General features: G+C 42.3%; 1 protein-coding gene across 4 annotated transcripts in view; it reads right to left on the reverse strand.

Moving 5' to 3' along the window:
• LOC109852819 (transcription factor SOX-5) overlaps positions 1–24,936 on the reverse strand; it is a 134,832-nt gene that overhangs the window by 25,928 nt on the left and 83,968 nt on the right. For 3 of the 4 annotated variants that reach the window (XM_020424328.1, XM_020424331.1, XM_020424329.1), the window contains exon 4: positions 4,981–5,718. In XM_020424328.1, the coding sequence (XP_020279917.1) occupies positions 4,981–5,718 (738 nt within the window). Of the gene's footprint in view, positions 1–4,980; positions 5,719–22,101; positions 22,644–24,936 lie in introns of those variants that run through there. The other variant, XM_020424327.1, reaches the window with a different exon arrangement.

Genomic DNA, 24,936 nt, shown 5'->3' on the forward strand with positions numbered 1-24,936 from the left:
ACGGATGGTAGCGGTCGCGTACGTACGCGATGCTGGAAGCCAGGTGAATAATAGATGAGTCGCGGCCGCGCAATCACGACGAGAAGAGTGTTTGCGTCCGTGATGGGGTATCCCGGTGCTATCAACCCCCCCTTCCTGTTCCCGCTACCCGCCCGGAACCAAGCCTCGAGCCTGTGCGCCTTTATGTCGGAGAAAATAGACCGCGAATAAGTGATACGCGGCCTATTGTGCGACGGCTTGCAAGAAGAACTTCTCTGCTTGGACAAAGTGCGCGAGGACGACGAGGGTGGCAACGTTGACAACGATAAAGCTCATGCCGCGCAAAATATAGGCCAGCGCGGCCCGGCGGGCTTCATATACTACCGTTACAGGGTCAACGATTAAAGTTACGTTTGCGATACACACACGAGCGACACAAAGCGGCGGACACTATGGAAAAACGGTATTCTAATAACGTTGTGCCTCGTGCGTTTTGCATTATACTAAAATTATTATTCGATGAAAAACAGACTATAGATTTCGACACCGGCGTTCTGACAAACAAGTAGGTATGTAAAATGTAGAAAAACGAAACACTCTTGATACGCAAGCATGTTTTTCGCTTTGTACCGAAGCTGAACGAACTGAAAAATGTGGAATATTTTTTTCTAGACTTGTGTATAAATTTACTTTATTCTTGAATAAAAAAAAAATTTATTTTATTCAATCTTCACGCGGTCGACGAGCAGACACACTCGACTACGTAAAATAATTCAATTCCGCGTTTCTTTCGTCGGACAACAATGTCACTTGGCGACAGTTTCGCTGGTTTTGAAAAATTTGGAAAAAACCTGTTTCGCTGTTATTGTTGTTCTTACACGTCGCGTGTATCAAGACGCGCTTTGAAGGGTTTAATTTCATGCTCGAGCCAAGATAAATGCTCGCTTCGTCTCTCTCTTTTGTGTTTTTCTCCCATACACAACCCCCGGTATTCTAGCGTATACGACGTATGATAAATAAATTGATGATCGTGGTAGATCGAGTCATAACGCAATAAAGAAATTTTCTCGCATCTCGCTCGGACTCGCGCGAAGATCCTCACACGGCGAAGACTCGCCGTTTCTCGATTTATATGTCAGCGCTTTGTCACAACTATACGCGGCGATACCATTATGAGTATGTAACTATCGATAATTACATCCGCGCGCTGTGTCAGTCAATTTATCGGACACAATACATTAATTTATCGCGCAACAGAACCGCTCGGTCGTCGATGTATCGACGACCATCTCTCGCCGTTTAGCGGGCGCGCACACACAGTTTCAATTTGTTACAAAACACACAGGACACTATTTTGTGATCTATCGAATAAAAAAAACTAGCGAGTTTTTTTTACTAATGCATATGCATTTCTCTCGCCGCTCTGTGTATACTTATAAATTCCGCTATACTACTGTGCGCACAAAAAAAATGATCTCATATTTTTGTAACCTCGGTCGGTTATCCGCGCTTTTAATAGCGTTACGCTATTAAAAACTGACTGCCGATAAAAAGTTTTATCTCTCTATCACCAAAAATGCATCACGGATTTTTGTGTATCGAAGTTATCGCCGTTCTCTCTCTCTCTCCTCTCTTCTCTCTCCTCTCTGTCTCTCTCCACAGATTTTTATCCAAAATGCCGACTATATTTAGAGTATAACCGAGAGCTAATGTACATGTGTGCTCGATATTTTCGTCCACTCTATAATTCCACTCGCTACTATAACTCCACACACACGAGCGAGCAAGCCGAGTATCTCTCGTATCTCCGCGCGCGAATTGCTCGTGCTCTCATAATACGATTCGCGCGCGCGATACGTCAGTAATGCATATAGTATGACGTGCACGAGTCGAGACGCTTTATGTAACAATGTTGTTACAGTTGTCTGCACGCGCCCTGCCGAATGTTTACGGCGCAAAATTGTATAAAATTTTGATACACTGCCTAAACCGCAAGAGACGGCGATTCTTCTTCTTCTTCGTCTCCTTCTTCTCCTTCTTCTTCTTCTTAATTCTTCATCTTCTTCTTGTTAATCCTTAACATCACGCGCGCACTTATCTCTTCACGGAAATTAACCAGGAAAATAAATCACCACTTGATAAGAAGAGTACAAACTCACTTCTGTGGAAATAATGCATTGAAAAAATAATAAAAAAAATAAAAAAAATACAATTCTCGTGTAAACGACACACTCACATCGTTCCGGAAACGAATTGCGTTTGTATAAATAAGTATCTGTTGTGCGCGCACACAGATACAAGTACACGCAGTGATAACAACATTGTGAACGTTGACCGTATATATATTTTTAAATCAGATCCGTGTTATTTTTCGCGATGTATGCAAAGTCAAGTTGAACGTGTTCCAAAAAGAAGGTAAACGTAAGTGCAAATTGTACTGTTGGCTGAATTTTTGAAGAATCTTGGCCCGCCGTCTTGCGCGTTCACACACAAACACAAACACACACACACACACACACACGCACACACACGCAAGTGGTAGGTAGCTGCGACTGGCACACTTCTGCACGACCACCGAAAACACCGCGCTGCCAAGATCGCTCGTTCGCTCTCAATGATTCCACGACAACGTAAGAGAACATTGCGTATTGTCTAGCTCGAGAGGAGACACTTTTTGCGGCGAATCCAGCTGTTCTATTGTTGTTCCATCTCTCGTGGTATTTTATACTAGCTGTCGTTATTATTATTATTATTATTATTATTGCGCGCGAATTGACATCGTCAGAGAAGACAAACTAGATACACAAACTTCTTCTCGTTTGTCACAATGATATAGTTCTCTTGTTTCGAAGAAATAACGCGTAAGAAAAAAAGAAGTTCGTAATAGTTTTCTAATCGTTAACCGGATCAATTTGCATTTAAACGCTCGATTAAATCGGTTATAAAATTCAAATTGTATTGAGAACTGATCTCGGTCGCGCGTGTTCAAAATGTAGAAGATTTGCGTCACTATCGTGTAACACGTGACGGAACATTTTAATTTTGTCGTCGATAATATTTTTCTCGCGTCACCTTGGTATAAGGTGACTTTATTAATTACGCATATAAACAGTTTATTTTTGTTTTTTTTGTTCGACTTTGTACATTGTAAATTGCCAATAAAATGGGGAGATAAGTATACAACGACGTCACACAACTCGACGTCTATAAACGAATCAAATTAACAAACAGCTTGTTCGAAGTGATTATCGCTGTTGCAAAAGAAAAAAAAACAATCGTTTGAAAACCAAATAAGTTTTTAATAAACAAAGTTCTTTCGAAGTTGTCTCAACCTAGAGTGAAAAAAAAAAAAAAAAAAAAACCAAGTTGTTTTTATTAAACAAGCAATCACTTCGCGTTAAAAAGTCGAAGTTGAAGTTATTATCATTTGATAATATATAACGTGTGGGAGTTATTTTTCATCTAACACGTTACGCGTATATAAATTTTTTTTTGTTTTCGCGTTACTGGTCATTGTCAACTGTACGTGAGAGATTAGTTTCAAGAGACCATTTATAGATTGAATCGTATGGGTTTGGGAACAATAGCTCCTTTTAGACCACGCACGATCTTTATATGTTACCACGCATTCGAGATACCAGGCCTTGAGAATGTTTAAGCGAGACACACAGTGGTCTTTTCTTTCAGGAAACAAAATTATAGCCGCCGCTCTAATTTCCGGTGATAACATCATACGACGAAGAACGTAAAATATCACAATGTAATGCTTGGCAATCAAGAAAAACGTCGGTAAGTTTACAGATTCAAAAGTTTTTTTTTTCTTGCTATTTTTTGCAACACACATAGTTCTACGTTTTATTTGAATTTTTTAAAAATTTATTTTGCATCCGATTAAAGAACGTGTGCATGTTAATCTATTTCCTTTTGATTTTGTCAAATGACGAGAATTGTGGAAAATAATAACCAGCTTTCTATGTAGAGTAACTTTGTTGCAACTTTGTTCGGTAATCGTGATAGGTTACAACCTAGCTGATAAATGACGAGTTAAATAGTGTTTGTGTAATTAGTTGTCTTGTCTAAAAAGATACATGATTAGAGAAGTGCATGAGTATAGTACACGCTTTTCAATCACACAGACACACACACACACAAATTGGTAGCAATGAAGTTGCTAGAACAAAAATTGTTGCGTCGTTAACAAATTTGTAAAAAGCCCCCGCGCACCCGCCAATACAATTTGCCATTATACATTAAAAGTATATCAGTTATGTAAAGCAGGGAGAGAAATATATACGCGATAACCTCGGCGACATCGTGGCGTATTATGAAGCAGATATTGCAACAGTGTAGAGTGCACTGTTACAATGTCGATTGGATTGCGATGAATAATTAATATGCGTAAGAAATCCTTATCAAATTACATAGCATAGAATTACACTAATCATTACTGTCTGAGAAAGACGATCGGAAAAGTAGGAAGAAATTCTTCACGGTGTGAACCCGAGAGTAAGGGAGTGTCGTTTAACCACGCCTCCCCGAATTCATCTGCGTAAATGTCTCGATACCGGCTATAATGCTTCTTTTTTTTTCTCTCAGAGAAAAAGGAAGATCGTTTTGTGAAAAATATTTTCTCGGCCAGAGTTTCAAACGCGACAGTTTTCGTTCAAACATTTCTTATTTCGGGTAGCTCTCGGCTATCGACGTACTATTGAAGATATTTCTTGCAATAAACCTATTGTACTTTAAATCAGCAGTTCAAAAACTGTCGGCTCTCACAGCTCTCGCAAGATGAATCAATGGAAATTACGAAGAATATAATGGAAGAAAGGGAGCAAATATATTTTTAGATGTGCAAAGACTATTTTGTATCTCGTTGTCGAGACAAGTTGTTTGATGCAATGTTCTCTATTCGCGCGCGCGGTAAATTTAAAATAGAACGAAAATTCAAACCCCGTCCTATGATCCTCTTTATTTTTAGCACTTGATATCACCTGGACTAACCTATGTGCATTATGGCCGGTTGGTGTGGATGAAAGCGGCGGTGACGTCCGCCTGTTGTTGGTGGTGTCGTCTTGAATAGACAGAGACTCGCTGTTCATCTTGCACGTTAGCCTTTTGAGAACGTCGTCCATAGACCTTTTGCTGCCCGCGGCGGTGGTACCACTGCCGTTGTTATTATTGTTATTGTTGTTGTTGTTATTTTGCGTTACGGTATTGTTGTTGTTGTGATGGGGATGAGGATAGTAGGAGTCGACGGAGAGGAGGGTGGGCGGCGAGCCGCACTCCGATGAGCTCGTCGGTTCCACTACACCACCCGATGACGACGACGTGTGGTGATGATGGTGGTGATGGTGGTGATGGTGATGATGATGGGGATGATGATAGGGCGTGAGAGTCTCTTGGCTCGATAGGAACAGCAGCCTTTGCCGTTTGGCCGTCCGCAGAGAATTTAACAAGGGCGATGGCGAGTCACGTAGATCCGGCTCGCTGGTCGTCGCCGGCGACGAACAGCCGGACGACTCGCACTCGCCGCCTCTCTGATGGGAGTAGCACTCCTCGATGTCGACGGGGGTGGCTGCACCCTCCTCACCGACAACGACCGCTGCCTCGCCACCGGAACCGGCCACCGGCGAGGTCGTGTCTTCCTCCTCCTCGTTGGCGCCTGCCACTGTACCCGCACCGCCCCCGCCCTCCGATAGCTTCGTTGGTGGCGACTTCCTCTTTGAGGACATCCTCAGTCTGCAACACAACGTAAGGAGAGACTGCTGAGTTTTCATTGTTTTTTTGTTTTTTTGTTTTTTTATTTTTATGGTTCTTGTTTCTTTTGCGTCGCATGTTTAGCCATTGTTCGATTTCATTGCCGTGTAGTGGGGAGCAAGGGCGGGGGAGAATTGTCTCGATGCGCTAAGAACCAATCAATGTGTCAATCTTGAAACATCTCTCTCAGACCTGACGATACAGCTCGTGGTTTTTTTTTTTTTTTTTTTACATATTTTACAAAACAACATCGAATCGTCACAGAATTTGTTCGTGTAATACATGATTTGATCAATTGACACGAAAAATAATACTTGCGCGATTAAATTTCAGATTCTTCAGGTGGAGAAGAGCGATGTCGTTCCTTACGTCATTCGAACGTCCCCGGCGGGTGCGGCGTCTGAACTATCTGCCATCTGGCGCGGAATTAATTTAGACACGGACTAGACCAAGTTCTCGTCCATTCATTTCCGTCTACAAATTACCAAATCTAAATCGAAATCGCGCGATTGACCGGTCGTCTGTCGGTTCGATAACAGCGGCGTCGCCGATATATATATATATATCGGGACTATATAAGTTGAAGCGTGAACTTACGTAATTTGAGCACACAAATCTATACAAGTGCAATATATAATAATGAGACGCGAATAACAAGCGGGAATTTATTGTTGCGCTCGCCAAAGCGCTTGCGTCGCGACGATCTTTTCATCACTCAAGTAAGATGGATTTCATTAATCGAGAGACACGCGACGAATTGAAGAAAAAGAAAGAGAACAAGAGAAAAAGAGAGAGCCGATGATCCGGCCGGTTATCTCGTCGGCAAAGCGCGAGAGAGCGAGATTAGTAAGGTCAGAAACAACCGTTGACTTTCGCGGTTTTGTTAAATCGGCTCTCAATGAAAAGCAGGACAAACTTTAATCGCATTTCGTAGCTTATTTTTCAATAAAAAGTAATTTGCTTTCGAGATAAACAAATTAACAAAATAAAAAAAGAGATTAACTTTAAAAATTTGTAATTTCTGAGTTTTTTTGCCAAGCTTATTTATTTATTTTTTTTTTTCATAATTATGTTTTAACGTTTGGATTCCGGTATATAATATATATATATATCAAATGTGTGTGAAAGTGTGCGTGTTGAACAAGTAAAAAAGTTAGATTAATTTCCTCCTATAACAAAATTGCATGTTTTACCCGACATCACGTCGATGATTTTTTCTCATTAGCGTATTTGACCTAGATTTCCGGAGAGCTGCGCGATTGATATACAGAGATGAAGTGCGTCAAAGGTAATGACTTTTAAACATAACTCGACTTTTCAGCTCGAGGGAATCGCATTTTTACATCGTTTTGGATTCAAAATTGTCTCCTGTGATGTGCATAATTACAACGAAAAGATTTATATCGTCACGTTTGTTGGTCACATAATCGGGAACAATTTGCGATATACACGAGAATGCAATCTTCTCGCAACACAGAAGTGATGTTTGTTGCATAAAGTTATGAAATATATCACGACAAGACCCCGTAGTTGTCATCGGTCATCTCTTTGGATTCCATTAACTATATCGCGCGGGGATAAAGATAATATTTATATCGCGATATATCTCGTTAAGCAGAGACCGCTTGTATATCTTTGTAATCCTTCCCCGACAATATATGTAGATCGATCGATCAATTAAACCGTCAACAGACACATTCGAATCATATCTATACTCATACTGATTTATAGATAGATTTTGAACTTTCAGAGAGCACATTAAATATGTATTAACATTTTTAATTTGAACAAATTGAAAATGTTAATAGTCTTAATTTTTTAAATTACTCATTGAAAGAAAATTTAAAAGACAGAGATACGGATTTAATCAAGATTAAATAAAATTGTCTCGCGCTGGTGCGCGCGAAAAAGAAAACGAGCTGGTTTTCATTTCCGAGAGTTAATTTGCGACAAAGATAATATTTGTGAAGATAAAGATAATATTTGTATTAGAGATGCGTGTGTTGCGTGGGGCCGACGGAAATCTGCGTAATCTCTCCTATACCGACGACGACCGTGATCGGATCGGAGAAAGAAAAAAAAAAAGAAGAACAGCGTCAGATCCGTCGCGCGTTTATACAAATTAAAATTACTAATGACAAATAAATGTCTGCGTTGTGTGATTACCGCGCGCTCGCGAGAGATCGCGCGATATCACCGCGCCGGGAAGAACTCTGATGCACGCGCGCGTGCAGCGGCACACGTGCTCTTATGTGCGAATAGCGAATCCGGTGCGGATTCGCTTCGAGGCTCGCCCGAGAGAACCACGTGGTCCGAGAGAAGCGCGTGTGTCGCCAACGTGTGACGCTTCAAACAGCGCGACGAATAGCACGGCGATAACGAACATCAGATTACACGAATGAATCAGAACTCAAGCGTTTTCAACCAAATTTTGAAACGCGGCGTGCGTCCTGTGTTCGGGGGAACACAGATCTCTCCGAATTGAAGTTCACGATCTCGCAAACGCGAGAAAGACAAAAGAGACTTAATGTTTCTCTGAAAAATTTTGAACTTGAGAAGAATTAACATTTGTTCTCAACAATCAAAGATAGATATTGAGTTTTTTTTTTTTATGAAAAATGTAACAACAATCTATTACGAGATAAAAAACGACTAAAGCCACCGAATAACTCTTTTTTAATTTATTCAAAGTCACGCGTAAACAATATCGACATATATAACTTTCGAGACACTTGTATATTTTATGTTTGCAAAGAAACAGAAAAATAAATGACAAAAATTCACGCGATGGATAACTTCCCTAATTCTTCAGGTAAAAATCTCTCCCGTTAAATTTCTAAATAAAATCTTCTCGAAATAAAACTTCGGGTCTTGGTGTGTTCGGTGTTTGCGAAATAAACGACCCGACACACATGTCGGGCGAAGATATATTTGCTGCATAACTAAACGCACGCCAGATTAACAATCTCATAAGTCACGATTGTCAGTCATAACAATCAGGCAATGCGTGCGAGCACGTCCAGCGATCGAAGTTCCGCCAACAGAACCCGTTGTCTCTTCCGCGCGCGCGTCTCTTCTCTCTCTCCCCAAATTTATCGCGTCACTTTTCTATTTCTATTGTCTCTACGTGTCGACATTGTACGCCGTCACGCATACACGCATACATCTACACAAGCGGCGACGTCGTCTTCGTCGTCTTCGTCGTCGCCGCTGCCATGGCTTTTCGTTGTTCGCGAACGCTCACCGCGCTCTCTCGGTACGCGAAGTATTTCTGTCCCTAGACTTCCCGCCCGGCATAATTATTTCACGAAGCGCACAGATTTCGCGACTCTCTATAACCTCTCTCTCTCTCTCTCTCTCTCTCTCTCTCTCTTTCTCTCTCTTTCTCTCTCTTTCTCTCAAAGGAGAAGAAGAGACCGCGAACAAAAAGCGCGCGCGCCTGCAGCTCCGTCCGCAAAAGAAATATTTTTAACCGCCAGATGCCATCGTGTCCGGCCGACTGAAATCACAGACGAGGATAACGTGAGATCATCAACACCGGTGACAGTGCAGGAACGCGCGCGCGAAGTTCCTCCTGCGAAGTATATCTACCATTCGTATCGAATTCGAGAAATGTTCGAAGGAAAAAGAAAAACATTTTAATATTTTTTTACGATCACATATGCACGAGAAATTGATCGAAAAGAAACACCCGCAACTACGGAGCATTTCTCTCTTTTCGTTTGTGTGATTTTGATTTTTATTGAAATTTGTGTTTTTTTTTTTTTCCAGAAAATAATCGACTGTGATCCAATTCGCGTTTATCGGACAGCGTTTCGTTAGCGGTTTGTTACGTCAAATCATTTTTGATTCATTATGTGTATCGAGTCGACATTGGTAGACTTTTATCTCGAACACACATACACTCTCTCGTATTCAAGATAAACCGACGGCGAATTCTCTCTCTCGAGAATTGCTGTAACCACTTTTTCTCGCACCCACGCAATGCCCATTCATTCAGATACTGACTCATTAAGTTCGTAAAAGCGGTAATTACACAAGCGCAATTTTTGTTCTCTTTTTTTTTTTTTTTTTCAAGTCGCGCAGCGATTTCGCCCGTTGGGAGCACGTATAGCGATTGTTAATAATCGATTAATACGATATGTGTTTTTATGTCGGTGACACTTTTCTCTCGCGTGACACTTCAATTAAATTCTAACAAGTTTATTATCATAAAAAAATTGCTAACAAAGTTGAGAAATAAAAACTATATGTCAATCAATGTACAAACAAGATTTTCCATTCGTGTGAATTCATTCTTATCCTCTTCACCGTAACATTTTGCATCAGTATTACGTGGAACAATACCTCTTGCGAAACATGATTGACTGCATCATGTGTGTGATTTCAAGATTCTCTCCCGAGTTCTCGTTTTCCGCGACTATACTGAATTATGACGTCAGAAGCGAAAGATCGAGATGAAGTTTTGTTACTTATCGTATACTCAAAACTTACGCTAGACGTGTGTAGTATAAATCAATTCGACTTCGATAGACCGGACAATTATCACGCCTATTACGCCTTAAAGTAACATTATTCTCTAATCAACATGGTTCGTTTATCGAGAAAGGTCGAATGTGTTCCGGAGACTTATTACGTATACTAACAGATATAAAAATATTATTGAAGCCACGAGTGTTTTGACTAGATTAAAAAAAAAATTATAGACTCGTAAGTTTTGCGAAATGCTCCGAAGTCGAGAGCGATTATCTAAACATATCTCTTATATTGAACAAAAATAGTTAACCGAGTTATACTTTTTGTGCAAATCACTTTCAAGCCTTTAGAACATAACGAAAAAAAAAAAGATCATAAACGTGTTGCAAACTAGACTGCAAATAAATATTCTAATAGCACATTCATCGGGTTAACAATATTAGCACACAATTTTTAGTGTATTTTGTTCTGAAAAACTTTTTATTTCCCACTCATTTATTTTAATAACACCTACAAATATTTCTATATTAGAAATTTTTTTTATATTGATCTTGGACATACAGAAAAATCAAATTCAATTTATTTAATTTGGTGCTCGCGCGCACCGTACGCATGCGTGTGTGATGTGCGCGCGCGCGCGTTTCACATGTAATAAAATCAGAGAAAAGTACGGCCATTTTTGTTTTTGTTTTTTGTATATTAGTGCAAATATTGCTATGAAAACAGTTTTAAACAGTTTTAAAAGAAGCAACCGGAGTCACATGTGCGCGTTAAAATAGTGTCTGTGTGTTGACGCGCGCGCGCGCGTGAGCTCGTGAGCATGATGCTTGACTTTCTATTACTGGCACAATAGAATCCTAGTTTTTTTTTTTTTGGGGTGATGCGGCATCTGTTCAGGCTCAAGTAGCAAAAGCAGGGGTGGCGGGTTTTGGTTGTAGGGTGGGAAAGTTAGCCCGATACCGCGCAAGCTACAACTTCCGTTAGCGCGCACGCAAATAGGACAGACGAAGGAATCTGTGTTTCAAGTGTTCGGTCCGGTGTTAGAAGCAGCTGAAGAGATTTTTTTGAAGAATGGATTCTCGAAGAACGTACGGACGCATTGTAAGGCTTACAATAAAACTTTAAACGGCCCATATAATAATGTTTACTTTCGTATGCTTTTAACCCGAATAAAGTAATGTGTTTGTTAATGCGTGTGTTTTACTCTCTCTTCTTTTTTGTATATTCTCTTAATATAGTTAGTCATCTGAAAGCTAAAAAAAAAAAAAAAAAAGAGTGTTCTAAGTCCATATGATGATCTCGTGAACATAGAACTATTCTCTAACCTTCCAAACGACACATATTATTCTTATTTTATCTTAATGTGTGTTACTCATACGTTTCTATAAAACTTGGAACACAGAGAGAAACACGTAAATTTTCCATACAATTGGAAGGAGCGTAGCTCTTTCTTCTGTTACACAACAGCCTGTACAATATTTGTTTATAAAAAAAATATTATGAAAGAAACTTAAGACGCAATTACTTATCAGTCAAAAAACTGTTTATTTCATTTTCATTAAATACAGAAGCGGGAGAAGAAAGGAACAAACTGTGTAATTACGTAACGTGGCGCATAACACAACACTTTTATTATCTCTCTTCTTTATGGAGAGACGGCCAGTGTGTTGAGAGCATTATAATCAAGTCGTCCAGCGCTGATTATATGTAATCGATATGCCGAAGAAAGCAGATACGCGCTGTTGACTAATTTTATACCACTGGTCCGCGAAGAATCACGTCTCAAGCGTACAATAGATAAGATATATTAATGGCGCTCTTCGTTTTCATTTTTTTTTTTTTGTCGTTATCTTCATACATTTTCGGAAGTTATCGTGAGATAACGGAGAAATAAGGACAAATAGTATCATTGTATACAACAACGTTTTTTCAAGAAAAAGTGCACGTGTGTGTGCGTGACATTGTGAGTGACTACATAATTCATGCCGCGATAACCCAAGCCCTTCCCCAAAGCTGTAATAATTTTGTCGATTTCGTCAATAATAGTTCATCTCCGTAGATCGCACGATGCCCACAAAAAACGGTTTTATCAACAAAAAATGTAAAACCTAAGAAGAAAATAATAACAAAGCACAAGGCTCTCCATTGATCGTTTAAACGTATTGTTTTAGTTTTAAACTTCTAGAACCTAAAATTCTCTTTATTGATTGTAAATAACAATAGCTTTAAAAAATTACACAATTGGCGGACAAATTAAAGGACAAAACCAGAAAAACACAATTTTGACAAAATGGCGAGACATCTTCATTTCTAGACATTTATATCCAGTTAAACGCAAAAATAAAACAAAATGTCTAAATTAACGACGAAAGAACAAATTGTCGAGATTTATCTCTAATTTCGGACTGCGATCGCGATCACAGTTCGAAAAAGGGTCGCGCACGTGGAATATATCTCGGACGCGGCGAGAGAAAGCGCCGCGTCGTTAGTATTCTTTATAGGACCACCGTGGGATACGCTCTACATAATGGAGTCCCGGTACCGGCGTCTCTTCTTTTGATGCCGCCTCTCGGCCGATCTCTTGTTTATGTATGAGCGGGCGCGGACCGCACCCGCGCGCAAACGTAACGCGCCACGGGTGCCGCACGGCCCACCACCGTCACCCACTGGAGAAGTAGTGGCTGTCCCGGGAGTAGTCTCGGGTTCTCGGTGCGCAATCCTCCCCGGTTCTTCTTTACGTCGCAACGCAGACGCGAGGCAAGAGAGAAAGCACAAGCCACGAACTCTAGGCCGGAACACATTCATAGGAACCGACAACGTGACACCCGTCTTGCCTCGCGTCGCGTCCCGTCGGCCACGCGCTGTAAAAGCAATCTTCCCGTCGGTCTCTTCTTCTTCTTCTTCTTTTTTTCTTCCACTTCTTCCTTCTACCTAGAATATGTTATCAGCGGAACCCAGGGAGGTCGAGAAAGAGAAAGAGAGAGACGAGAGTGAGGAGAGGAGAATTACCCCTCTCCTCTCCTCCTCCACTTCCATTTGCTCTAGCCCTTCTTACTATTTCCGGAGCCTCTCTCTCTCCCGCCGCCGTTTCTCAGTACCGCCTCATGCCGCGAATTTTTTTTTTTTTTCTCGTCGTTCCTCTTTCTCGTGATGCGCGCTTTTATCTATGAGACTCGCGGCTTCCGTTCTGTGTGTGAAGTATGGTAATATAAAACTTTACACCTGGTAAAACTAAGAAGGCAAACTTCTCTCGGGGAAAATATCATACTATAAAAAAGTATAAAGAACGTATAACGAGGTGCCAAAAAATTCTTATTTATATTCTATCTTTTTATGTATACAAAAAGAAAAAATAATAATATTTATAATACAAATAGCACGGGATACAATTAGTAGAGAAACAATTTTCTTATTACTTTCGCGAATTTAAAAATTTCAACGACAAATGGTAGTTTTTTTTTTTATAATATAGAAAATGCGTGTTTTTGAGGAAAATACAAAAGAAAAAGTATCTCGCGAAATTTTTAAAACTTTCCAAAACTATCTCTCTCTCTCTCTCTAAAAATTTTTCGACAAATTCGGAGCAATTCTGTAACACAGGTTGAGTTTCACGAAAGCTAAGCGTGATACGTTGACAACATCTCTATCACATTAAATAATGTTACTTGTGTCAAAACATACGCTGAAGAGACAGAAACTCTTTCTTATCACACGATATTTTGATGCAGAATATCAGAAAGAACGATAAACGCGTGTGTATTTACACGCGTCTGCGTTTTTTTTTTTTACTTATTCGCGCTTTCTTGTTCCCTTCCTAATGTGCGCTCACACGCTTTCAACGTGTAATTTGAAAAAAAAAAAGTGAAAATAAAAATGACTTTCAATTGTTACGCGTAATTGTAAATTACTATAAAGTAAACAACACAAAAAATCACACGCGTTATTATAAATCAAAACTTCTTCTAACATCTGACTAACAGCAATAACAAAATTTTGTTTGTTTGTTTTTTTTTTTTTTTAATCTTTCATCAGCTATTTGTATTCATCGGCTCTTATTTTTTTTTCGATCGCGACAAAATGCTGGCTCGCATCGCGCCAAAGCGAATCAATGAACGAAAGCGAAGTCGGATTATTAATCGGGCGCGCCGCATCGAGCCGTCGTGATTAATATCGTCGTAACTCGATTACGAGAGCGGCGTACCACTGAACTTGGTGGTGGTGCCGGAGAGAAACGAGATCAAAAGAAACGAGCTTTTAGTTCGGTAGGTAGGTTCCGCCGCGACCGCTCAATCGAGAATTCGCACACACATTGAGAAAGCTTGCGCCCACGCCGCGGCGGCGATCAAGCACACTCGCGGAGCTTAGGTGATGTCAATGAAAAAAATAAACGACCGCTGATAACAGCGGATGTAAATCCCCAAGGAAGAAAACGAACGAGATTCGCGCGAGAAAGAATCTCAACTATGTATCTGTACTTGTATATAATCTCGTATATTTTTTTTTCTTTTTGAGATTAAATATTATTACGCAAACAAATGATTTTCTCACTCAAATCGCTTTCGCAATGATAAACGCGATAAGAATGTTTCCGGAGGCTTATATGAAGAAGTGCTTTCGCTGCATATTTATATAATTCTTACTGAGATACCAAGAATTATGTGAAGTAATTCTCATACAATCGATCGGTACAGACCGATCGATTCGTCTCTCACAAAGAGATTTATGTAAATTATCACAAAACTGATTAGAAAATTCCTAGAAGAAACGCTAGACGGGCAAAAGAAAGAAGAAAGAGAGAGAGAGAACAGAACAGGGAGAGACTTCTCGGGGAGAAGCAGAAGACGGATAGAAATGGGGGAGGGTCTTCTGACCGAGTGTAGGTTTAAGAAGAAGTGGGCCATCTGTTTAGTGTCAAGTTGCTCGGACCTTAGCCCGCTTCCTCGATCCTCCTCGTTCGCGTTCACGACGGGGTTCGTTCGCGTTACACACGATGCACGTGCACACGGTACGCGCGTATGCAACTATCGTTTCAGAGAGAGAGAGAGAGAGAGAGAGAGAGAGAGAGAGAGAGAGAGAGAGAGAGAGAAACCAGAAGGGAGAGAAGACAGATAAACGGGGGATCGTCGAAGAAGAAAAGACCGAACTGAAATAAAGAGAGGGAGAGACGGGATGAGAGAAAGGAATTTATTCGGCCGTCTTTCTCCGCGCGCGAGAGACTGCGCTACGCCTGCTTAAAGTAGACAAAAGACACAAATAGTCGTTCGGAGTTAAATAACATTGAGGGTGATGTTTACTCAAGCTTTACGAAATATGGTGACATTTGGGAAATTTGTGTTAACTTGTGTGTTATATTTTTCTTCGCCGGGATCTGAAAGAAAAACAACGAGAAAATTGTTTTTCTTTTAATGAAAAGTATTTCTCTCTCTCTCTTTCTCTCTCTGAAAACTGAATCCACGTCTTGTTACATAAAAGACGCTGATTGTTACAAAGCGTCGTCTTTTAAATTTATTGACTTGTGGTGATAAAAAAAAATGAGTTTCTTTCTTTTTCTTTCTCATCCCGAATATACATAAACACCCGTCCGCGTTAGAATTCGGTTTGAAAGCGGAAAAGAGACGACGAGGGCAGATCACGCGTGAGAGAGCGAACGGGCGATGGGAACAAAGCGCGCAGCATCTGGAACGCGTTAGAGTTCTCCGCCACTGCCGCCCCCGCGTGTACGCACGCACGCACGCACGCACGCACACCAGCGCGTCGACCAGCGCACGCATGAGGAAAAGTATGGTCTTTCGAGAGAGACGTCGACCGCAGAGAACGACTCGAGAACGCAGACACTCGCTCTCCGAGGAAGAAGAAGGAGGATCGCGAGAATTTTCGTGGGGTACGCGCCCCCCGAGAACCCGAAAACACACCGAGAAAGGGACACGTGTATGTACGGTTTACGCGCTCGTATCTCAACGAGGCCTCGCCGAATCCTCCCCCGAGGCTCACAAACGAAAGTCCTGCCTCGCGTAACCAGGGCCCCCGTGCGCATACATCGGTGAACAAAGCGCGCGGATCCATAGATAGGTGCGTGCGCGCGCGCGTGTGTGTGTGTGTGTGTGTGTACGAGAAAGGGCTGCACGCGCGATAACGTGTACACGTACCTACTACTTCGAGGTACTATCTGCTCCGCGCTCTATTCATTTATCCTGATGAATTCCACTGCGAGGTTTAAAATCCCATTGTGTGATGGGATACAAGTATTACGTATGGTTTTTGGCAAAAACCTGACAACACGAGGTTGGATCTTTACGTCGCGACTTGAGAGGTCGATCTCTTCAGATCTGCAATGTAACTTTTTAATTGTGATTTTTCTCTCTTTTACTCTCTGCACAGTTTCATTTTGTAAAAGATAACCGACATGTACCTACAACTAAGAGCGTTGGATGCGAAATACATTGAAGTGTAAATTATACAAAAAAAATTTTTTAAATTTTAATTAAAGTTATTCTAACTCTCTATCGGATGCACGGTTTGCGCATCTTATACAAGAAAACTTTTGTTAAAGAATCTCTTTCAATCAATTAATTAACATAGTCTCATTGCAAAGAAATTGTCCGCGACCGGTCGAACTCGAAATGAGTGATAAAGAAAATTTGTGTTCCGGATGAAAATTTTTTATATTACAACAATTGGAAAATTAATATCCAGCGATTAGTTCGCGTTTAGTTCTAGTGACTCGTCTGATTAACGGTACGACAGTCGCGCGGAATGTGTGTCGAGGATTATTATACAAATTCGATTGCCATTGATAAATTTCTTGCCGCGAGAGAGAAAAGATATCGAAAAACGTTAATGAATCCAGAGTGATTCGAATAATCATGTTTTGCCTATAAATACACATTCCACGAAGAAGATATCGCTTATTACAATAACCACAAGTATTTGCGATTGCATTTTTTTTTTTTTAAAGAGAGTAAGACTTTAAATAGTATCTTATTAACAAGTATCGCACATAGTAGGTATAATACAAACGCGCTATGTCATTTTGATGAAATGAAATTGATTATCGTTTGTTTCTTGCGCCGGATCTTAAGTTGCAATATATCTAAATAGCTCTTTTTTTTTTTGTTGCGATGAAACGACACACGAGGAAATGACTATTAATTATCTCGATATGCATACACATATATATACATAAAATTTAAAATCTGAAAAGGTTTCGAACGCGCATTGCCATTCGTAAATTTATGCTAATAATAATTCAAGAGAAAAAAACTACTAGAATTGTCGGCAAAAATATTTTATACGGGGCAAAAATTATTACACGCTGTTTAAACTCGTTGGGAGTAACTTTACGTGAATAAAGTCGTCAAAATAAAACGTAAATATATCGACGATTAACGAAATATTTACATAATCATCTAAAAAATTCCAGGAATTGGTTGAATCATGCGATACACATATGTACGTGCGTACATACACACTTATCGTTCACTGTTATCCGTTAAATTTTTCCATAAATTTGCATATCTGAGATTTGAACATTTTTGTTGTAAACGTTTCTGTCAACAACCGCGTACAATAATGTGTTGCTACTATTATTCCGTTCGCTGATTAGCAATTTCTAATTGCCGAGCGCGACCGTCGCCGCGTCCTGTTTGTCATCTCGATCGCGATTATATTCAAACTGCTGATTAACGTCTGTCATGACTGAATAATGAGGAAAAACGTTATATTTCGAGATGTGTCTTAAGACCTTGTTGTCTAAACAAGGAAATCGAATTTGATGATGAAGAGAAATCTAACGACGCGCGCGCACGCGAAGAGAAAGTGTCAGAGCGTTCATTTCAGATTATCGTGTTTTAATGATTCGTCGACCTTGACCCCAGCGGATATGCAATCGCGCCGCGAGATGAGTAGAAGATTTCTTTTTTTTCTAAATACACTTTACATCCTGGCATTTGTTAGATTGGTCAAAGTCAAGTACGATATCTTTTGCGGTTGGAGAAGAGACGCCGATGTTGAAGTGACGCGCGTGTGTGTGTGTGTGTCTGTGTGTGTATGTGTCAATCGGCACAAGTTCAACGATATCACGTCAAAAGTTGAAACGTCGGCGGAGCAACGCGTATTTAAATTTTTATGCAAAACAGTTCAGTTATATATTTAGATATGTACATGGGTGTTTTCATAAAATGTATAAGCTACTCTCTTTCCGAGAAATAACTGACAAGTGTGTGCATTTCTATTTTTTTTTTTTTTTTTTTTTGAAAACTGCAGCTTACACGGTTGTGTAACATCATTCTACTGTTCTATTGCTGGATACTTTCGATAATGTAACATTGTGTTTACACGAGTGGATATAGTGATATTTTTATTTAGAAAGCTCATACGTAAGTATACACGTGTGTTTCAGCCGTCGAGATTGTGCGCTTATTAATTGTTTAGACATTGCGCAATACACACACACACACACCGACTCGCACTTTTTTTTCGCGACGCAGCGCGATAGCGAACTCGACTATCTTTTTTTTTTTTTCGCCAGTGTGTCAGAATGTCGGAACCTCATCGTTCTGTATTTTGACACTTTAGAATTGTGCTTTGTCTCGTGCGTGACGTGTGCGCGGTTGGTGTGACGCAATCGGCACAAGCATGTCTCTTACGCATTGTCGAGTGATACGCTGAGTTCCCTCCCGAATTCTCGCACACAATTATGTTACATCGTTGTATCTCTTGACACATATCGGTCGAAGTCAGGTCGGTCGTTTCGAGGTTCACCGTGCTTACGCACATACACAACGCGCTTTAATTGAGAGAGCAATTAGATTTGCGTGTACTAGGAAACAATAATGTTTAATACACACGCAACAATATCGCGCAGAATATTGTTGCGGTGTTATTACGCGCGCGTTGTGATATAACGCACATCGTATTCGCAGTTTTAGTGACAAATGCGATCACCAGGTATTGCGTACCTGAAATAAATTTATTACAACGAGAATCTTTCTTTTTTTATATAAAAAAAAATTCTCGTTGTAATAAATTTATTTCAGGTATGCAAGGTAGGCCTTGCTTGGTGCCTATCTTTTAATCGCATAAAGAGCTTTTGTGCGCGTTCCGTGCACACGCGCGCAGCTTCGCTTTGATCATTTCCGCAAAGATGCCCGGGATTCTACACGGGGGTCGGTCGCGACGAATAGATTCTAAGTTTGACAAGTATATACGCCGTGTGTGTGTTTTTTAAATTGCTTCATTTGTATCTCGAAAGATATACAAAACTAAAAAAACAAAATTCTTCACGATGTAATAATTTTTTTCTTTCTACACTCAGTAACATCTCGTCGCAAAAGATCCATTTTCACGACTTGCGAGACCAAAATCTTTGCGATGCCGAAAAACTTCACCGAGCAACTCCGCGCGCGAGAGAGTTCGGAAAAAATAATTAATTATATTTCTTAATTTGCTTCGCCGTTTTTTTTTAGTCTGCTTCCGTTTCGGTTTTAAGTTTTTTTTTCACGCGATCGCTTCTCTTCGACTGTCCGGGGCTGTTAATTCAAACGCAGCCTCGGTGGTCAAAGTGCTAAAACATGATTCTCAATCAATCTCTTTTTTTTCTCTCTCTCTTTCTTTCTCTGTAATTTGTATAATTCCGTTGAAAAAACGGAGTCGCTCGCGTTTCCAATCCTCTCTCCTTCCTCCTCTCCCAAGCAGGACGATTATTATTGTGTGTTGTGTGATTATCGAGAAAAATAGATTAAAAATAAAACCGATACTCTCCGAGAGAACGACGGGAATATTGTTCGCGCGCTTACAATATCAAGTCCGATACATCGCTTGTTTCTCGATTCCGCATCTCGTATTCGACCGATATATACGGGCGCTTGTTTGTTACGCAAATGCGTGCGTGCGTGCGTGCGTGTCACCCGCGGATATTTCCTTCGGGAATCCATGTGTTTCGCCGAGGTCTGCTATCACACGGCGGAGAGAGATAATAATTTTGCCCCGCGCGTACTCAGCACACTCCGACACGGAGTAGTAATTTAAGTCGCGCGCACTCTCGCGGGAGGGGATTGTTCGAAAGCGAGAGAAAAACGCCGATTAACGAGACAACAATGTATATGCGGAAATACGCGTATACATATATATATCGCCAGACGAAATTCCTTGGATTGGACTCGTTGTGATAGATAACTCGCTCCGACGCGATATTAGGAACGAAAAACCGCAGACTCACGTTTCGCTTCAACGCTAAGCGAGCAAGTAGCTATTTTTCCTCGATGATTACAAGCGACAGACCAATTATATAGTTCATTTATTACGCCGTTCTGTATCGTCAACAGCTTCCCCCGCGGAATCTTTGTGTCAAAACTGTTTGTATAATAATTGCAAGAGAACAATCGAAGATTAGCTTTTTACGTGTAAGGGTGTAGTTGTTGTACAGGTTTAATTTTTTGTTACGCGCCTAAATCGGATCTTCGACGTGTATTTATTTTTGTTTGCGTTTTGACGTTTTAACGAGAAGTCATCCGTGTTACACATCTTTCTTGTTCGCGATCTTGGTCCGCATCGTCAAGTGGTCGCTCTCATTCTTCGTGCGGGAAAGAAATATATTCGTCGCTAGAGAGATTTTCCGAAGAAGGGGCGATTGGGATATTTCGTGGGAAGCCTGTGAGATCGAACCCCATAGAGAGAAAGCAGCGAGGGTGACAGGAGGGTAAACGGGGAGGGTCACTGGGTCAGATGCGTAGAAAGAGCAAGCTTCCTCCTCTCTGTTTCTCTTCTCTTCTCTCTCTCTCTCTTCTCGTCAACCCTCGTTATATCTCGTCTCCTCGTCTCTCCCCCGTTCCGTTTTCATCTCAGCCGGCTCTCTTTCTCCTTCTCGTAACAAACCGAACACATGGCCCCGTATGTGCCACACACGCCTGTACCCGGTCGCCTGAACGCGTCACGCACGCATTCACGCGTGTGTATAAGTATAGAGCTCCGTCACGTACGTACACACAGCAGACCGCTCTGGAGCACAAGCGGCTGTGTTCTACAGTCGCTCTCTCGCGCTATCTACGCGCTCTGGCGCTCGTGTATATCGCGAGATATACAATGTCACTCCAATTACACGCTGGCGAAGATGTCTTTAAGCGTGATCGCCGCGACGACAATCGCGTGTGCGAGCGCCGCGTTTTCGCTCTAACGAAACAAGTCAACCGTCGATCAGATCCGAATCGGATCTGACAGAAAAGCTCCGCGATCGAAGCTTTTCCCGATCCGTAAGCTCGACACGGACGTGTGTTAGCAATCGTATACGCAAGATACCGCGCGGACGCGTGTTCCATTCTCTTCGGAACGTCGTTATCCGAGTCAACGCGGGTTAAATCATATCGATACCACGTAATAACAAATTTAGAGTTAGGCAAGAGTATTACTCTTTAATTTCTGTGTTCATGTAATATCTACACGGAGGTCCGGAAATTTGTCACGAAGCGCGCGAGATTTAAGTTTTTTTTTTTTTTCGACGGAATGATTTTTTGTTAGGATTCTGTAAATTGATTCCGTAGATCATTTGAACTTGTTGTGTGTAAATGCACAACATGGATGGAGAGATATATGTATGAACAATATTCTAATTCGATATCGCAAAAGGTTTTTTTTTATCAGTTATTATTATAAGTTCTAAGAAAAATTCTTAATTTTATTAGAAAAACCGATGAAGGTTAATTTAAGAATCGACCCCAGAGAGAATCCGCGAGTGAGAGAAGATCTGCGATACGGATACACGGGCGATATCGATACAACGCGATAGCGTTTCGCCACTGCTTCCAGATCGAATCCCCACACACATTGCGCATTGAGAAAACCACGTGTTCCGCGATTTAAAGGCACGCAAGAGAGAGAGAACCCAAGTTCACTCACCTGCCAAGCGTGCTCATATCATCCTGGCCGCGCGCTGGTAGCCTGGGACTACCCGGTTGCCATCGACGTAACACTTGTCACGTAACAAAGAGAAACGCACCTCTCTCCGCACTCAAAAAATGAAATAAAATCGCCACTGACAAACCAGACAGCTAGCGGCGACTGTCGGAGCTACCGGGTTCTAAACCCGGCACACGGTAGCTCGGCACTTACGTACTTACGAACGAAACGGATCGCACGACCGGCACCGCGTTCACCAAGGCCGAATAGCACCGGTTGTTACTTCACGCTGCCTCATGACCGGATCGTGTAGCCAGTCGTCAGTATCCGGTTCCGCGCACTTCAACACCAATTTTATCGCTACAAATACAAACGCGAGCGCGCGTGTAAGTCGAGACCGGGTCGCTGAATCGCACGGGGGGAACAGCTGTTATAAACGATATACCCTCGGATATCCACGGTAGCGGACACGACGACGCTCCGTTTCTCGCGTATACCACTGCCGCGAGCTACGAAACGCTCCGCGGCACGACGAAGAAGGCTTCACTCGGCTTTCAGCGGCCCTCGCGGCACGTCAGTGCGTCCGCGTCAGTGGGGGCGAGGAGGAGGAGGCGCACGCACGGAGGCTGAGAGATACAGCGCGCACGGCGGAGAAACGCCGAAGGCAAGCGGGAGCGGAGCCGCGCGACACATAGAGAGCAAGAGGAAAAAGATTACGGAAGATGAGAGAGGGAGCGAGGTAAACGCGCGCCGCGCAAATGCGGTGGGAAGCTTCCCTCTCTCCGGGAAAGAACGGCAGGCATACAATAGAAATAATCACCGCGTCTCGGAGCGTCGGCTGACTGACTGAAGCCCCCGAGGACCGACCGGGATAAGATTCGGAAGGCGCTGCCTGGCGGCGGCGGCGGCGGCGGCGGCAGCGGCGGCGCTTGGCGCCCGCGCGCCGCACCAGTTTCGCATCCCGCTACTGTTCTTTCGTCCTGCTCAGACCTTTCTAGGTTTCTCTCGCTCGACGCGTTCCCTCTCTCTTTTGCTTTTGTTGCCGGTGCGCGCCGCATCTTCGTCTCTCTCACCGAACACCCGCTGTCGATCCTCTCGCTTCTTTCTCTTGTTTCCTATCGCTCTTGTCTTCTGTTCTCGTTCTTCGTCCGTCGTGGCTGTTCCCTTTCCGCTTCTCCGTCGCACTCCCGCGCTACAGGCGCCTCGTCGTTTGTACTGTGTGAGCGAGCCCCGCCACGTTCGCCACGCCTCTTTTGGGGTCTAGTCACCGCCTCCTTTCTCCAACACCCACGCCGAGGCGCGCTCTGCCCGCCACTGCCACCGCTACCACCACCACCACCACCACCACCACTATCCACCACCACTGCCGACTGCCTCTACTCTGTCACTACCACTACTACCCAACCACCACCGGCTCCTAACGTTGTCCTCGCCGACGTCCTCGTCCACGTCCTCGTCCTCGTCGTCGTCTTTGTCGAACGTCGTCGCGTACACAACACCGACTCGCGCCCGCCACCGCCGCCGCCGCCGCCGCCGCCGCTATCGTCGTCGCGGAACTCGTTCGTCTCTGTGTGTGCGCGGTTGTTAGATTCTACAACGGCATATCCACTGCTCCCGCCCCATTTCTCTAGCTTAGGCACTGCCAACTCTCTCGTATAGCTGGGCGTAGTGGCCGACACCACGGATGAACAGCTATATCTCTGCTACCACAAGCTACCCTTGTCTTCCTCCTCTGCCCGGTGCGGCACTCCCGCTTCGGTCCCGTTGCTCAATAGAGCGGGTAGAAACGAGATATAGCTCGCATCACGCGGCGTAAAAGAATGCGGCGCATTCGCCGGACGCGCGTACGATTTTGTAGGTTGAGATACATCGCATTATACAATTAATATATATATATATATATAGTCTCTTATAAATATTGCTGTAATTGATATATAAAGTGGAGTATATGCTGAATGAATAACGAATACGAATATGCCGTTTGTAGATTTGCGACACAAATGCAATTTTTCGAAACTTTTATTTCAATCTCGCTTTTTTATCTCTCTTTTATTTGGTAGAATTTTTCACTCGGTGTATAAATTACTAAGTAGCCGAATATACAAAACTAATACGCGCGGAGTTGAAAAAACGTTAAGTGGTCTGGTTGTGCATTCAAGAGAACCATTTATTTATAAAACTATAATATAATTTTTTGAAAAGTAATTAGATCGTATTGACTGGCGATGGTATTAATGCGCGCAATTATGAAGTTCTCAGCATTTATCACAAATCGTACAATAAAAGATACGTTTTTGATCTTTTTTTTTTGTAACATTTTACATTGTCGTCAAGGAAATTAACGCGAAAATGTTATTTCTGAAAAAAAAAAAAACGTGAAAACAAACAGCGGGACTTGAATCGCGATTCGAATCGTAACATAGAAATAATAATCGAGGTGCGCGAAAAGTCGCTGGCGGGACAACAATGTCGGCTTCAGGTGGTTCGCCGCGCGCATTGTGTATTGTTCGGCACGGAGGCGGTGGCGACGGTACAACCCCCTGCCGGCGGAGTTCGCTTACGCTTCAGAGACGGATCCGTGGAGGTGGTGAGAATCGACCAATAGGGTGCGAGGCACACCCGCGCAAATCACAATGCTCATTGTTGTCGCTGAACTGTCCGCCCACATCCCCGTGTCGTTGCTTCTTCCACCACTGAGGTGACTTCTGCTGCGCTCTCGCGCAGGTAGAAATCTCCGGGGCCGACTCTCAAATCCAGAGCGAACCGAAATCGCCGTTCATCGTCCCCCTCTTGTGCCCTAATATCTCATAGCGCGGCGACAACTGCAGATTTTTG

The sequence above is a fragment of the Pseudomyrmex gracilis genome, unplaced genomic scaffold (genome assembly GCF_002006095.1).
Source record: "Pseudomyrmex gracilis isolate BER0280 unplaced genomic scaffold, ASM200609v1 scaffold_36, whole genome shotgun sequence".
NCBI classification, from domain to species: Eukaryota; Metazoa; Arthropoda; class Insecta; order Hymenoptera; family Formicidae; genus Pseudomyrmex; species Pseudomyrmex gracilis.